Source organism: Plecotus auritus (genome assembly GCF_963455305.1).
Source record: "Plecotus auritus genome assembly, chromosome: 2".
Classification (NCBI taxonomy): Eukaryota; Metazoa; Chordata; class Mammalia; order Chiroptera; family Vespertilionidae; genus Plecotus; species Plecotus auritus.
Window position 1 is genome coordinate 110,567,445 of NC_137771.1, and position 15,598 is coordinate 110,583,042.

At 43.4% G+C, this 15,598-nt stretch overlaps 1 protein-coding gene across 1 annotated transcript in view; it reads right to left on the reverse strand.

Moving 5' to 3' along the window:
• Positions 1-861: 861 nt before the first annotated feature.
• PCOLCE2 (procollagen C-endopeptidase enhancer 2) overlaps positions 862-15,598 on the reverse strand; it is a 125,358-nt gene continuing 110,621 nt past the window's right edge. Inside the window, exon 9 of the mRNA XM_080655054.1 lies at positions 862-1,420. Coding sequence (XP_080511180.1) covers positions 1,290-1,420 — 131 coding nt within the window. The 3' untranslated portion in view covers positions 862-1,289. The remainder of the gene's footprint in view (positions 1,421-15,598) is intronic.

A 15,598-nucleotide genomic window follows, 5' to 3' on the forward strand; every position in this document is an offset into this window, starting at 1 on the left:
ATGGAGTTTCCTCAAAAAACTAAAAATGGAACTCCCATTTGACCCAGTGATTTCACTTCTAGGAATATATCCAAGAAACTAGAAACATCAATCAGAAAGGATATATGCACCCCTATGTTCATAGCAGCACAATTTACCATAGCTAAGATCTGGAAACAGCCTAAGTGCCCATCAGCAGATGAGTGGATTAAAAAACTGTGGTACATCTACACAATGGAATACTATGCTGCGCTAAAAAAGAAGGAATTCCTACAATTTGCAACAACATGGATAGAACTGGAGAGCATTATGCTATGTGAAATAAATCAGTCAGAGAACGATAAATATCACATGATCTCACTCATCTATGGTAAATAATGAACAACATAAACTGATGAACAAAAACAGATCCAGAGACAGTGAAACATGGATCAGATCATCAAAGGGAAGGTAGGGGAGGGTGGGGGTAAGGGGGAAGAGATCAACCAAAGGACTTGTATGCATGCATAAAAGCCTAACCAGTGGTCACAGACAACAGGGGGGTGGGGGGCATGAGTGGGGGCGGGGTTGGGAAGGTAATGGAGGGATGAGGACAAATATGTAATACCTTAATCAATAAAGAAATTAAGGAAAAAAATAAAAATAAAGTGAATAAAAAATTTGATGAACAGAATAAACTGGTGAATATAATAGAATCAGCAGCATAAAAAGGGAGTAGACTGACAATTTTTGGGGGGAAGGGGGTGTGGGGGGTGCTGGAAGAGACTGGACAAAAATTGTACACCTATGGATGAGGACAGTGGTGGGGGGGTAAGGACAGAGGGTGTTGTTGGCACCGGGTGGAGGGGAGTTATGGGGGGAGAAAAGAGGAACAACTGTAATAATCTGAACAATAAAGATTTATTTTAAAAAAGTAGTTCCATGGCTGTTACATACTCATTTAAAAATATTTTATTAAGCATCAATTTAAAAATGCAAGAAAAGAATATAACATCTTGAAGCAAATATTGCACTTATAAAATCTCCATTTTTACATCTTCACAAAACTCATTTCTAAAATACCCCTTTAGAGGTATGTATAAATAAACTGCTTTCAACTGTCACCACTCGATGCCATTAGGTTCCTGTCACTGCACTACAATATCTGCTTCTATCAATGCAGGCATGGAACTTCCATCACACCTACCTCTGTGAAGAGTCAATCTTTCTGAATATTCAATATTCAATGTCATAAGATTGTTTTTATACTGAGAAAAATAGATCTTTCAAAGGCAATGACAGAATGAAGCTTAAATGGACACAATTCACTGTTAACATTGCTTGTTTTTCAAGGCATTCAGGAACTTCTGATTCTTGGTCTTCAACATCATGACAAAGCTGTTGGGCATGATTTTGCCTCGCCCATCTTCACCCACTTGGCCCATTATAATGTAATTTTGACCTAAAAGATAAAGAATATAAGTTAATTTTTCCCTCTATGTGTGCTTTTTCTAAACAATTTAGACTATAATTTTTATTATAAATTGGTGCTGAATTTTATCAAATGCTTTTTTTGCATCTATTGATATGGTCATGTGATTTTTATCCTTTAATTTGTTTATATGGTTTATCATGTTTATTGTTTTTTGAATGTTGTAGCAACCTTGCATCCCAATAATAAGTCCCACTTGATCATGGTGTATGACCTTTTTAATGCAATGTTATATTCGGTTTCCTAATATTTTGTTGAGGATTTTAGCATCTATGTTATACAGGAATGTTGGGCTATAATTGTCTTCCTTTCCTGTGTCTTTATCTGGTTTTGGAGTTAGGATAATGCTGGCCTTGTAAACAGAGTTTGGAAGTCTACCTCTTGAATTTTTGCAATAATTTGAAGATAGGTATTAAGTCTTCTTTGAATGTTTGGTAAAATTCACTTGTAAAGCCATTTGGCCAGGCTTTTGTTTGTTGGGACGTGTTGTTGTTTTTTTAAAATTATGATTACTGCTTCAATTTCACTAGTTGTAATCTGTCTATTCATATCCTCTGATTCTTCCTGATTTAGTTTTGGAAGGTTGTATGTTCCTAGGAACTTATCCTTATCCATTTCTTCCAGATTTATTAGCATATAGTTGTAATATTTATTTTACAATCCTTTGTATATATTTGGTGTCAGTTGCTACTTCTCCTGTTTCATTTCTGATTTTATTTGGTCCCCTCTCTTCTTTTCTTGTTGAGTCTGGTTAAAGGTTTATCAATCTTGTTTACCTTTCCAAAAAATCAGCTATTGGCCTCATTAATGTTTTATATTGTACTAGAGGCCCGGTGCACGGGAATTGTGCATTGGGGGGGGTGTGGCCTATGGGGATCAGCTCACGGTGGGAGCACCGCTCATCCCAGTCAGCCAAGCGGTGCTCCCATTGTGGGAGCACACTGACCACCAGGGGGCAGCTGCTGCATTGGGCATCTTCCCCCTGGTGGTCAGTGCACATGATAGTGACTGGTCAACTGGTCATTCTGGTCGTTCCACCATTCAGTCACAGGGCTTTTATTATATAGGATTTTTAGACTGTATTTCATTTATTTCTGCTCTGGTCTTTATTATTTCCTTCCTTCTACTCACTCTGTGCTTTGTTTGTTCCTTTTCCAGTTTCTTTAAGTGTAAAGTTAGATTGTTTATTAGAGATTTTTCATGTTTCTTGAGAAAGACCTATAATGATATGAATTTCCCTCTTAGGGCTGCTATCCCAGTGTCCCACAGATTTTTGGGTAGTTGTGTTCTCATTTTAATTTGTTTCAAGGTGTCTTTTGATGATAGCCTTCTGGGCAAAGTAGCCTTGGTTGTACGTCCTTGCATTTCATCACTTTGCATATTTCATGCAAATCCCTCCTGGCCTGAAATGTTTCTGTTGAGAAATCAGCTGACAGTGTAATGGGAGTTCCCTTGTAGGTAACTGACTATCTTTCTCTTGTGGCTTTTACAATTGTCTTTAACTTTTGGCATTTTAATTATGATGAAAACAAGTGCTTGCAAGGATATGGAAAAAGGGAATCTAAGTACAATGTTGGTGGAAATGCAGATTGGTGCAGCCACTATGAAAAACAGTATGGAATTTACTCAAAAAATGAAAAAATGGAACTACCATTAAACCCAGCAATCCCACTTCTAGGAATATATCCTAAGAAGTCCTAAACACCAATCAGAAAGAATATATGTACCCCTATGTTCATAGCAGCTTTACTTACAATAGCAAAGATCTGGAAACAGCCCAAGTGCCCATCAGTGGATGAATGGATAAAAAAGCAGTGGTAAATTTATACAATGGAATATTATACAGTGGCAAAAAAAGATTTCTTAACCTTTGTGATAGCATGGATGGAGCTGGATAGTATTATGCTGAGTGAAATAAGCCAGTGAGAAAAGAGAAATATTACACGATATCAGTTATAAGTGGAATCTACTGAATATAATAAACTGACAAACAAAATAGGCCCAGTGGCATGGAGGCAAGGAACAGACTGACATATCTCAGAGGGGAGGGGGAAGACAATAAGAAATTAACCAAAGAACTTTTACATATAAACGCATAACCAATGGACACAGACAATAGTGTGGCAAAGGCCTGGCATGGGGCAGGGGCTGAGAGAAGGAGGGGTTAAGGAGTAGAAAATTGGGGGACATCTGTAATATTGTCACAATACAATAAAATTTTAAAAAATTATTATGTGTCTTGGTGTGGGCCTCTTTGGATTCATATTGTTTGGGACTCTCTGCACTTCCTGGACTTGTATGTCTTTTTCCTTTACCAGGTTAGGGAAGTTTTCAGAAATTGTTTAATCAAATAGGTTTTCCATCCCTGTTCTATCTCTTCTCCTTCTGGTACTCCTATGATGTAGATGTTGTTCCAAAGGTCCCTTAAACTATCCTCATTTTCTAAAGTCTTTTTTTTTTTTTTTTTTTTTTTTTTTTGCTGATTGGGTGTTTTTTTCTACCTATCTTCCAAATCATTGATTCAATCCTCTGCTTCATCAACCCTGCTGTTTATTTCTTCTAGTGTAGTCTTTATTTCAAACATGGCATTCTTATTTTCTGACTGATCCTTTTTCATGGTTTCTATATCCTTTTTAATGCTGTTGAGCCTCCTTACAATCATTACTCTGAACTCTATCTGATAAATTGCTTACATCCTCTTCATTTAGCTCTTCTTCGGGAGAATTTTCTTCTTCCTTCATTTGGGGCCTGTTTCTTTGTCTCCCCCTTTGGCTGCCTATTTGTGTTTGTTTCTATGTATTAGGTAGATCTGCTATGATTCCCAGTCTTATTAGGGTGGCCTTATGTAGTAGGTGTCCTGTGGGACACAGTGGCACAGTCTCTCTGATCACCAGAACTGAATGCTCTAAGAATGTCTCTTGTGTGCAGTTGCGTGGGCCCTCCTTTTGCAATTGAGTCTTGATTACTGTTGGCCCATTTGTGTGTGGCCTTGACCCTTAGTTGGGCTGACTGTGAGGCTCAACTCCCAACACGGTGTGCAGGTGCTGATCACATGAAGTGGAATTTACCTCAGCAGTCGTTGATGTCTGCTGAGATCTCTCTGTGGATATGCTGCTTGTGAAGCTTATTGGATTCTGCTCTTTTGTTGTCTGAAGTTGGTCACTTGGTGTATTGACTCTGGGTCTCTTTGGAGGGACTCTAGTGCAGGCCAATGTCAGAAGCTGTCTGTGACTAGCCTGCACTAGAGTCACTCCAAAGAGGCCCACAATTAATACACCCAGTGGCCAACTTCAGGTAACCTGTTTGGAGCTATCAGTGATCCACAGCTTATACATTTCTCTACTGAGCCTGGGTGCATGTGGAAAGGACCAAGCTGTGCACCAAGGACTGCTTTTACTAGTTCTGAGTCCAGGAGCAGGTCAGGCAAAGAGTCAAATCTCCCAGAGATTTGCCTCTGCCTTCAGGCTATTAGTCTCAGTCATTTAACTGAGACTCTGGCTGTAGAGCTCAGTGTAAACTCCACAGGTGGGGTGAGAGGGTTTCCAATGGGTGGGCTATTGCTCCCCCTCCCAGGCTAATGGTGCATGGATGGGAAGGGTCTGCCTGAGAAATATGGTTTCTGCAGTATGCGGGAATGACTCAACTTAGGGATCCAGGTGGCTGTCACCTCAATCTCTCTCCCCAGAGTCACCAACCAAGACTCTCCTCACATAGCTCTAGTCCACTCTGCCCTCCCTCTACCAGAACCCAGGGTAACTAAGCAAACAAAATTTTGTGTATTGGCCCTTCATGACAGTGCCTGCATTTCTAGCCACCTTTCACTGGAGGAAAGAAACCCTGCTGCTTTCCACAGACAGAAGTTATGTGGGCACATTTCCTGGTTTTGGAGTTCTGGGCTGGGGATCCCAGCTTGGAGTTTAGAGTTCTCAGGGAAAACCCCCTACAGCTGAGAGATCCCTCCAGAATTTTAGCTGCTGCCTGTGGGATCCCTGTCAGCACTCTTGGGCCTCCGTCCTTCCTACTAGTCTCGATGTGGCCTCCCCTTTAAGTTGCTGGTTATAAGGCTTCTCTCCACTTAGTCTTCAGTTGGTTATTCAGCATGATTTTTCTATATTTTAGTTATAAATCCAGTTTGGTCCTGGGAGAAGGTCAGTGTAGCTTCCACCTAATCTGTCACCATCCTGGAATCCCAACTTAGACTATAACTTATCTCTAGATAAATTTTCTGTAAATGATACACTTATACATTTACTATATCTAGGATAAGATATGATTTAAGACTCTCAGCAGCAAAAATATAAATTCAACTGAGTACCATGTCCCAGCTGTGCTAATACTAGGAATCTGGATGGAATGATTCAGTCAGTCATGCCCTCCTCTGCAGAACTGTGGGGCTGGTGCACTTACTGAGAGTCTACCAAGAACAGTGCACTGTACTCACATGAAAGGCCTCTAGTGCTCTGACACGCCATCCTCAGATACCCTCTCATAGTCCCATAGAACTCCTGGGTTTTCCAGGCACTGTACAACTAGTGATCCCTGCCTTTAGTTGTTGTTGTCTTGAACTTTGCCCCAAAACCTCAAGCATCTACATAGGGAAGTTTCTTCAGGGCATGGTTGGGTTACATACTTCTCTGCATCCTTGTGGTGCCTCATTAAAAACAAACAAACAAAAAACCCCCACAAAAACAAAAAACAAACCAAAAAAAATGGGTATTAAAAAGTACTTATACCTGCTACACTGTTTTTATTACATTAGTGTGCCTGGCTTAGACTGGGGCATATTGGGTTTGCCTCTGAAGATTTATATTGCCTCAGAAAACATCATAAAGGAAGTGTGTATTCAACCTCATTTATTCTCCCCCTCCCCCAGTGTGTCATAAGAGAAATGTTTCCCCATTCTCTTGCATAACCCTCCCTCTATCCTGATGCTGTCATCAGAGTGGGCCTGAGCCTGGGAGGACCCTGTAGGCTGTGCTGACAGGTGCCACCTCAAGGCCAGACTGCTAGTGTCTTCATGAGATCACAGAGGAAGGATCTAGATGTGCATTATTTGCCATTCCTAGCAGTTCTGGAAAGCGGTGTTATCTTTTACAGAGCCTTTGCTATTTCCTTTGAAAAATCAATGTGAGGCTGCTGGCTTCCTGCCTTTTCTAAACAACCTGAGTTCATGGTAAAGTTTTCTTGAAGTGAATATTATGTATATCTTTCTCTCACTCTCGTTTTTGTTTTGTTTTGTTTTGTTTGTGGGAGAGTTTAGTAACAAGACTGAGGAAATGAATGAGCTGAGACTGGATAGAGAAATCATGGCATAACACACAGTGGAAACCAGGCATTATTACCATTCCAAAGAGAGGGATCTATCTACATGTGCTGTTTATGGAAAGATGTGTACATATATATCATGGGGGGAAAGTTGCAATAGAATATGTATCGTATGACCTCATTTCTCCATGTATATGGACAAAAACTTTCTGAAACTTGTCATACTACCTCTGGGTTTAAAAGGGAAAGGAGAGAAGGGAGACAAGGCAAGGCTCTCTGGATGTTGTGTTACTGGTCTGATGGCCTTTAGATTCCTTTTATATAGAATTTAACTTTGAGGAGTGACCAGGGCAAAGCTTGCTTTGGAGGAAGGAATTAAGCTCCATCAGATTGATGATTAGAAGGATAATGCAGAGATCCAGGGCCATCCTCCTATAGATGTGACCATGTTGATACAGAAGAAGACAGAGACCATTTGACCAGAAGTATCTTGGTGTGTGATTGAAAACTGCAGATGTTTGATATCTTTTCCTGCATTTGTTTGAGAGGAAGGGAGACAAAATGGTGGCAGAACAGACAGACGTGTCCTGAGCCTTGTCCTGGAGCAGAGAGAATGAACAGCTGAAAGGAATAACATCCAACCCGAATTGGCAAAGGAGACTCAGCGGATGAGACAGTTTGCAGCCGGGAAATGCATAGGATCCCTGGAAAAAGGTAAAATCAAGGTTCTAAGCAGGAGAGTCTGCCAGACCTCTGAGCCCAGAGGGTTACAGGGAACCCACACAGCACCAAGCCGCATCCCTGGGGACAAGTGTCTGACTGTGGAAAGAAGGGCCACAGGAATGCTGGACCGCAGGGGATTCTAGAACTGGGTCCACAGTCACAGAAGGCTGAACCCAGAGGGTGCAGCCTGAAGGTCTGGCCCGACCACACAGCACTGGCAGAAGAGGAGCGTACAGAGGCCTAGTCTTTCCCCTCTCTGTGGCCTGACCCTTTCTTCACTGAACCTAGTTCATAGGACCTTTCAGATAGAGACACTTACTCGTGGCTGAGGTGAGGGAGAAGGTGCAGACTCTTGGAGTTTGGGGAGAGGAAGGGTTCCAGGAAAAGTGGCAGCAAGTCTGGTGCTGAGTCATATCTGAGCCCAGGACCTGGGTAGCCATTGTGTCCTAAAGGGATAGCCTCTCCCTCCAGTTTCCAGGCAACGAATACAGCCACAACCAGATCCCACCCTGAATTAGTACAAAGTATTTAAAAAAAATTTAAATAGTCCCTGAGAGTCCAAAGGGACTGGACTATAGATAGTACAGAAGACTGAGATCTTAAGCCAGCCAAAGGAACAACACTGCACTTTTTCATTTTTATTTCTATTATTATTATTTTATCTCTTTTTCTCCTTTTTTTCTTTGTTTCCCTGTTTTTATTGGTTGCTTTATTTTCTTTTTTGCCTTATTTTTCTATCACTCTTTTTTATTTTATTTTTATTTGCTATTTTTTTATTTTTTATACCATTTTTGAAATCAATTTTTCTGTAAATTTATTATCATTATTTTCTTCTTGTTCTCTTTCTTCTTATCCACCCATCCCCTTTCTACTTCCTCTACCCTGAACTAAGGACATTCCCATATTCATCCAATTCTTAACATTATTTTCTGTATATAAGCACAGCCTCTACAGATTGTGCCCCCACCCTCTTTGCTGGGTGTTTGGTGTTTGTATGTTTTTGGTTTATCTATTGGTTCTGTGGTGTTTCCCCCCCATATATATCCTATCTAATAAAAGAGTGACATGCAAATTGACTGTACCTCCGCTACAACCACAAGCCACACCCACCAACCAATCAGGAGCGAGTATGCAAATTAACCCAACAAAGATGGATGTGGCCACGGAGTGAGCAGGAGGCTTGGGTTTCCCTGACAATGAGGAAGCCAAGCTTTCTGCCCGCCCTGGCCTGCCCTAGCCTCCGCTCAAGGCTACAAAGTTTCAATTATAGAAGATAAATAAATCCCAGATACCAGGGCCTCTGCTTGGGTTGCCGGGGGGTGTGGCCAGCCTTCAAACCACCACAGGCCCCTCTCCCAGGCCACCCCAAGCCCCAAGGGAACCCCCACCCTGATCCGGGACACCCTTCAGGGCAAACCAGCCGGCCCCCACCCATGCACCAGGCCTCTATCCTATCTAATAAAAGAATAATATGCAAATTGACCACCACTCCAACACACAAGATGGCTGCCCCCATGTGGACACAAGATGGCCACCACAAGATGGCCATCAGGGGAGGGCAGCTGGGAGGGACCAGGCCTGCAAGGGAGGGCAGTTGGGGGTGACCAGGCTGGCAGAGGAAGGGCAGTTGGAGGGGAAACAGGCCTACAGGGGAGGGCAGTTAGGCATCAATCAGGCTGGCAGGGGAGTGGTTAGGGGGTGATCAGGCTGGCATGCAGAAGCGGTTAGGGGCAATCAGGAAGGCAGGCAGGCGAGCAATTGGGAGCCAGCAGTCCTGGATTGTGAGAGGGATATCCGACTGCCTAATCCACCGCTAGAGACTAAGTCCGGCCGCGGACATCTGATCGACCCGCGTCCCCCTCGCGGGAGACCAAGTCCGCCCGCGGACATCTGATCGACCCGCGTCCCCCTCGCGGGAGACCGAGTCCGCCCGCGGACATCTGGTCGACCTGGGTCCCCCACGCGGGAGACCAAGTCCGGCCGCGGACATCTGGTCGACCCGGGTCCCCCTCGCGGGAGAGAACAAGTCCGAGCCGGGGGTCGGGACATCTGGTAGGATCGGGCCTAAACGGGCAGTTGGACATCCTTCAAGGGGTCCCAGGTTGGAGAGGGTGCAGACTGGGCTGAGGGACACACACCCCCAAGCACAAATTTCGTGCACCGGGCCTCTAGTATATATGTATATTCTCCTTTTTCTTCCTTTTTGTTTTCTGTCTTATCTTTTTCTCTCTCTTTGATAGCATTTGTGCTCTCTTTTCTCTCCACTAATTTTCTTTTCTCGGGTGATTACTTATAGTGGGGTCATTGGTGTCATGAGGATATTTGTGCTTTGTTCCCTTTGTGTTATGTCTTGTTGAGGTGAATTTTATCCTGTCTGGCCAGGAGCTAGAGAGCGAGCCACATTAACCAGACACCTGGAGAGGAAACTCCATCCACGAACAGGTCAATAACACCCTAGACACAACTACAGAGGCAGGAAGAAGTTAGCAGTGAGGGGGAGAGTGTGAGTGAGGGAGGGAGCAAAGAGGAGTGTGTGGTCATGTGGGGGGTGTGTGTGTATATGTGAGTTAAGGCACAGTTAGATCCCGCAGGACCTTTGGGGGGCAGGCTAACCAGGCTCGCCTAACTAGGCAGCCTCTGCTACCATTGCAAACAGTACCAGGAGGCTGACCTGTCCTCAGAGGCCTAGCCTTTTTGAAGGGGAGAGCTGCTGTAACAGGGAGCCCAGCCTCACCTCCACCCAGTGCCCTAAGAGAACACCTGGGACTCTACAGCCACCCCTGGCAGGGACCTGCTACCTTGGTTGTGGTCCCACGGTCAATTAGTCTCCACCTCAGGCGCAGGATCCTGTGAGTTATGAAGCATGCTCCCCTCTGACCGGCCCAACACTTTCACCCAGGGCACTGCAACCACGCAAGCAGTAGACATGTGAGCAGCCCACTCCTGTCCAAGGAGCAGCAGCCCCATGAGCAGCCCACCCCAAGCCTAAGAGCAGAAGCCTCATGTGGCCTGCCCCTGTCCAAGGAGCAGCAGCTGTGTGAGTGGCCCGCTCCCCTGTCCGAGGAGCAGCAGCCCCATGAGAAGTCTGCCCCAGGCCCAAGAGCAGAAGCCTCACGTAGCCTGCCCCTGTCAAAGGAGCAGCAGCTGTATCAGTGGCCCACTCCCCTGTCCAAGAAGCAGCAATGATGGGAGCAGACCACCCCATCTGAGGAGCAGCAACCGCAAGAGCAGCCTGCCCACGATTGAGGAGCGGCAGCCCCGTGCAGACCGCCCCATCTGAGGAGTAGCAGCTGCGTACAGCCCGCACCCTGCATCTGTCCAAGGGGCAGCAGCTGCGTGAGCAACCTGCCCCCATCCAAGGAGCAGCAGCCAGGTGAGAAGCCTATCCCTGTCCAAGGAACAGCAGCTGTGCAAGCAGCCTCCCCCACCAGCCAGAGGAGACACCACTGCTGTGAACAGCACCCACCAAAGGAGCTGCTGCCACCAGAGAAGCAGCCACTTCAGCAACCACCTGAGGAGCAACCGCAGCCCAAGGAGCCACTGCCACCCAAGGAGCTGCCCCTGCACAATTCAACATCTAGATCAGTCGGTGACACCAAAAATGGGTAGACAAAGAAACCGCAAAGGAAAGAAAAGGTGGAATCTCCAGAAAAGCAGCTAAGCGAAACAGAGGCAAGCAATATGTCAGAAAAAGAATTCAGAATAAGAGTCATACAGTTCATAAACGCAAAGGAGTAAAAAATCAACAACTTATGTAAGAATCAAGAAGAAATGAAGAGTGATATAGCTGCAATAAAAAACACCATAGAAAGTTTCAACAGTAGACTAGGAGAAGTGGAGGACCGAATAAGCGAATTAGAAGACAGGGAAACAAAACACACCTAAACTGAACTGCAATTGGATAAAAAAAATTAAAAGGCAGGAGAGCCTAAGTGAGCTATGGGACAACATGAAACGAAGTAACATATGAATAATAGGGGTGCCAGAACAACCGGAAGAGGAACAAGGGTTAGAAAATCTATTCGAAGAAATAATGTCAGAAAACTTCCCTGATGTGGGGAAGAAAAAAGTCACACAAGCACAGAGAGTCCCAAACAAGATGAACCCGAAAAGACCCACACCAAGACACATCATAATTACAATGGCAAATGTTCAGGACAAAGAGAGAATCTTAAAGGCTTCAAGAGAGAGACAGAAAGTTACATACAAGGGATCTCCCATTAGATTATCAAATGATTTCTCAACAGAAACACATCAGGCCAGAAAAGAATGGAAGGATATTTACAAAATGATGCAAAGCAAGGGCCTGAATCCAAGAATACTCTTTCCAGCAATGCTATCATTCAAACTTGAAGGGGAAATAAGGAGCTTCACAGACAAAAGAAGGCTAAAGGAGTTTATCACTACCAAGCCAGCAATGCAAGAAATGCTAAAGGGAATGCTGTAAAAAGAAGAAATAAAAAGGAAAGAAGGAACACAGGCACAAAAAATAAAAATGTCTACAAACAAGTACCTATCAATAATAACCTTGGACGTAAATGGACTGAATGCTCGAATCAAAAGATTTCAAGTGGCTGAATGGAAAACATGACCCTTACATATGCTGTCTACAGAGACCCACCTTAGAACAAGGGATGCACACAGACTGAGAGTGAAGGGATGAAAAAATATTTTTTCAGGCAAATGGAAATGAAAAAAAAAAGCTGGGGTAGCAATACTTATATCTGACAAAATAGACCTCAAAGTGAAGGCAAAAACAAGAGATATGGAAGGTCATTTCATAATACTAAAGGGATTGATACAACAAGAGGATATAACCCTGAGGAGAAACCAAGATGGCGGCATAGGTAAGCACCTAAACTGCTGCCTCGCACAACAATTTCAAAACTACAACTAAAAGACAGAACGGACACCATCCAGAACCACAGGAAAGTTGGCTGAGTGAAAATTCTACAACTAGAAGGAAGGGTCTTTGTGCGTGCAGAGAGGAAGGGCGGCTGAGAGCCTGGCTGACTTTCTCTGGCGGAAGGGGGAAGGAAGTCCCCGACCGCACTGAACCTCAGTTCTGACTGCACTGAACCCCAGTTCCAGGCGAGCCTCTGGGGACCCACGCTCTTACAGGGGAGTCTGGACTCTCGGGCGGAGACTCGGGAGCCGGAAAGGCGGAGGACTGAAGGCGCACGCGTGCCAGTGCGCACAAAGGCTGCGGAGGTTGCCACAGGCTTTCCCTAGTGGAAGGGAGTCAGAGGCTCCTGACTGCACTGAGCCCCAGTTCTGACTGCACTGGACCCCAGTTCCAGGCGAGCCCCTGGGGACCCACACTCTTGTGGGGGGAGTCTGGACTCTCGGGCAGAGACTCGGGAGCCGGGGAAGGCAGAGGTCTGCGCGTGCGTGCAAGGGCAAGGCTGCCGGGAAGCCAAGACTGTCTGCTCCGCCCTGAGACTCCACCCCATCCAAGCCGAGCACAGAGGCTATTGCAATTTGGCAAGTCTAATCCTATAAGGCTGTCTCCAGCACCGAACTTCTCCCAGCATAGACGCAGCTGATCCTTACAGCCAACTGGCCTGGAGGTCAATTCCTCCCAGTGATACCAATAACAATCAAGACTTAACTACAACAAGGCTGTACACACAGTCCACAAAGCGGTGCACCAAGAGTGTCAACCTCAGGTTAACTGGGGAGGCCGACCCACTGGGCCATATAGGAAACCTAGCACACAAATCTACCCTACCAACTCAGGGAAGCAGTGAAAATGCGGCGTCAAAGAAACAGATCACAAACGAAAGAAATGGAGGAAAACAAACGACTGGATATAGAATTCAAAACCACGGTTATAAGGCTTTTCAAGAATATCCTAGAAAAGGCCGATAAATATAATGAGACCCTCGAAGATATGAAAAAGGACCAACTAGAAATTAAACATACACTGACTGAAATAAAAAATATTATACAGAGACCCCAAAACAGACTAGAGGAACGCAAGAATCAAGTCAAAGAATTGAAATACAAAGAAGCAAAAAAAACTCAATCGAAAAAGCAAAAAGCAAAAAAAAAAAAAAAAAAAAAAATCCAAAAAGTTGAAGATAGTGTAAGAAGACTCTGGGACAACTTCAAGCGCACCAACATCAGAATTATGGGGGTGCCAGAAGAAGAGAGAGAGCAAGATACTGAAAACCTATTTGAAGAAATAATGACTGAAAACTTCCCCCACCTGGTGAAAGAAATAGACTTACAAGTCCAGGAAGTGCACAGAACCCCAAACAAATGGAATCCAAAGAGGACCACACCAAGACACATCATAATTAAAATGCCAAGAGCAAAAGACAAAGAGAGAATATTAAAAGCAGCAAGAGAAAAACAGTTAGTTACCTACAAGGGAGCACCCATACGACTGTCAGCTGATTTCTCAACAGAAACTATGCAGGCCAGACGGGAGTGGCAAGAAATTTTCAATGTGATGAATAGCAAGAATCTACAAACAAGATTACTCTACCCAGCAAAGCTATCATTCAGAATTGAAGGGCAGATAAAGAGTTTCACAGATAAGAAAAAGCTGAAGGAGTTCATCACCACCAAACCAGTATTATATGAAACGCTGAAAGGTATTCTTAAAGAAGAGGAAGAAGAAAAAAGTAAAGAGAAAAATTATGAACAACAAATACATATCTATCAACAAGCGAACCTAAAAATCAAGTGAATTAAAAACCTGAGGAACAGAATAATCTGGTGAATATAATAGAATCAGGGGCATAGAAAGGGAGTGGACTGATAATTCTCAGGGGGAAAGGGTTATGGGGGGTTCATGAAGAGACTGGACAAAAATCATACACCTATGGATGAGGACAGTGGGGGGAGGGTAAAGGCAGAAGGTGGGGTGGGAACTGGGTGGAGGGGAGCTATGGGGGGAAAAAGGAGAAACAATTGTAATAATCTGAATAAAGATTTATTAAAATAAAAAAATAATAAAATAAATAAAAATTCAAAAAAAAAAAAAAAAGAGGATATAACCCTGATAAACATATATTCACCCAATGCAGGAGCACCCAAACACATAAAATAACTCCTGGAAGATATCAAGGGAGAGATCGAAAATAATACAATCATAGTAGGGGACTTTAATACACCACTGATATCACTGGATAAATAATCTAGACAAAAAATGAGCAAAAAAACAGCAATCCTAAATGACACACTAGATCAGATGGACTTAATTGACATCTTCAGAACATTTCATCCCAAAGTCACGGAATATACATTCTTCTCAAGTGCACATGGGACATTTTCAAAAATAGACCACATATTGGGTCACAAGAAAATTAAAGAAGATTGAAACCATATCAAGCATTTTCTCAGACCACAATGGCATAATATTAGAAATAAACTACAATAAAAACAGTTGAAAAATTCAAACACTTGGAAGCTGAATAGCATGCTACTAAACAGTGATTGGGTTACCAAAGAGATCAAAGAAGAAATTAAAAACATCCTGGAAACTAATGACAATAAAAACACAACAATCCAAAATCTTTGGGACACAATGAAAGCAGTCCCTAAGAGCGAAGTTTATAGCTCTACAGGCCAACCTCAAAAAACAAGAAAAAATGGTAATAAATCATCTAACTCTACAACTCAAAGAATTAGAAAGAGAGCAACAAGAAAAGCCCAGAGTGAGCAGAAGGAAGGAGATAATAAAGATCAAAGCAGAAATAAATGACATGGAGACCTAAAAAAAAAAAAATACAAAAGATAAATGAAACCAAGAGCTGGTTCTTTGAATGGATAAACAAGATTGATGAACCTCTAGCCAGGCTCACTAAAAAGCAAAGAGAGAGGACGCATATAAACAAAATCAGAAATGATAGAGGCAAAATAACAACAGACCCCACAGAAATACATAGGATTGTTAAAAAAAATACTATGAACAACTGTATTCTAACAAACTAGACAACCTGGAGGAAATGGACACATTCCTAGAAAATACAACCTTCCAAAACTCAATCAGGAAGATTCAAAAAATTTCAATAGGCCAATAAATATGGAAGAAATTGAAGCAGTCATCGAAAAGCTTCCAGCAAACAAAAGCCCAGTGCCAGACGGCTTCACAGGGGAGTTTTACCAAACATTCAAGGAAGAACTAAAACCTATCCTCATAAGACTATT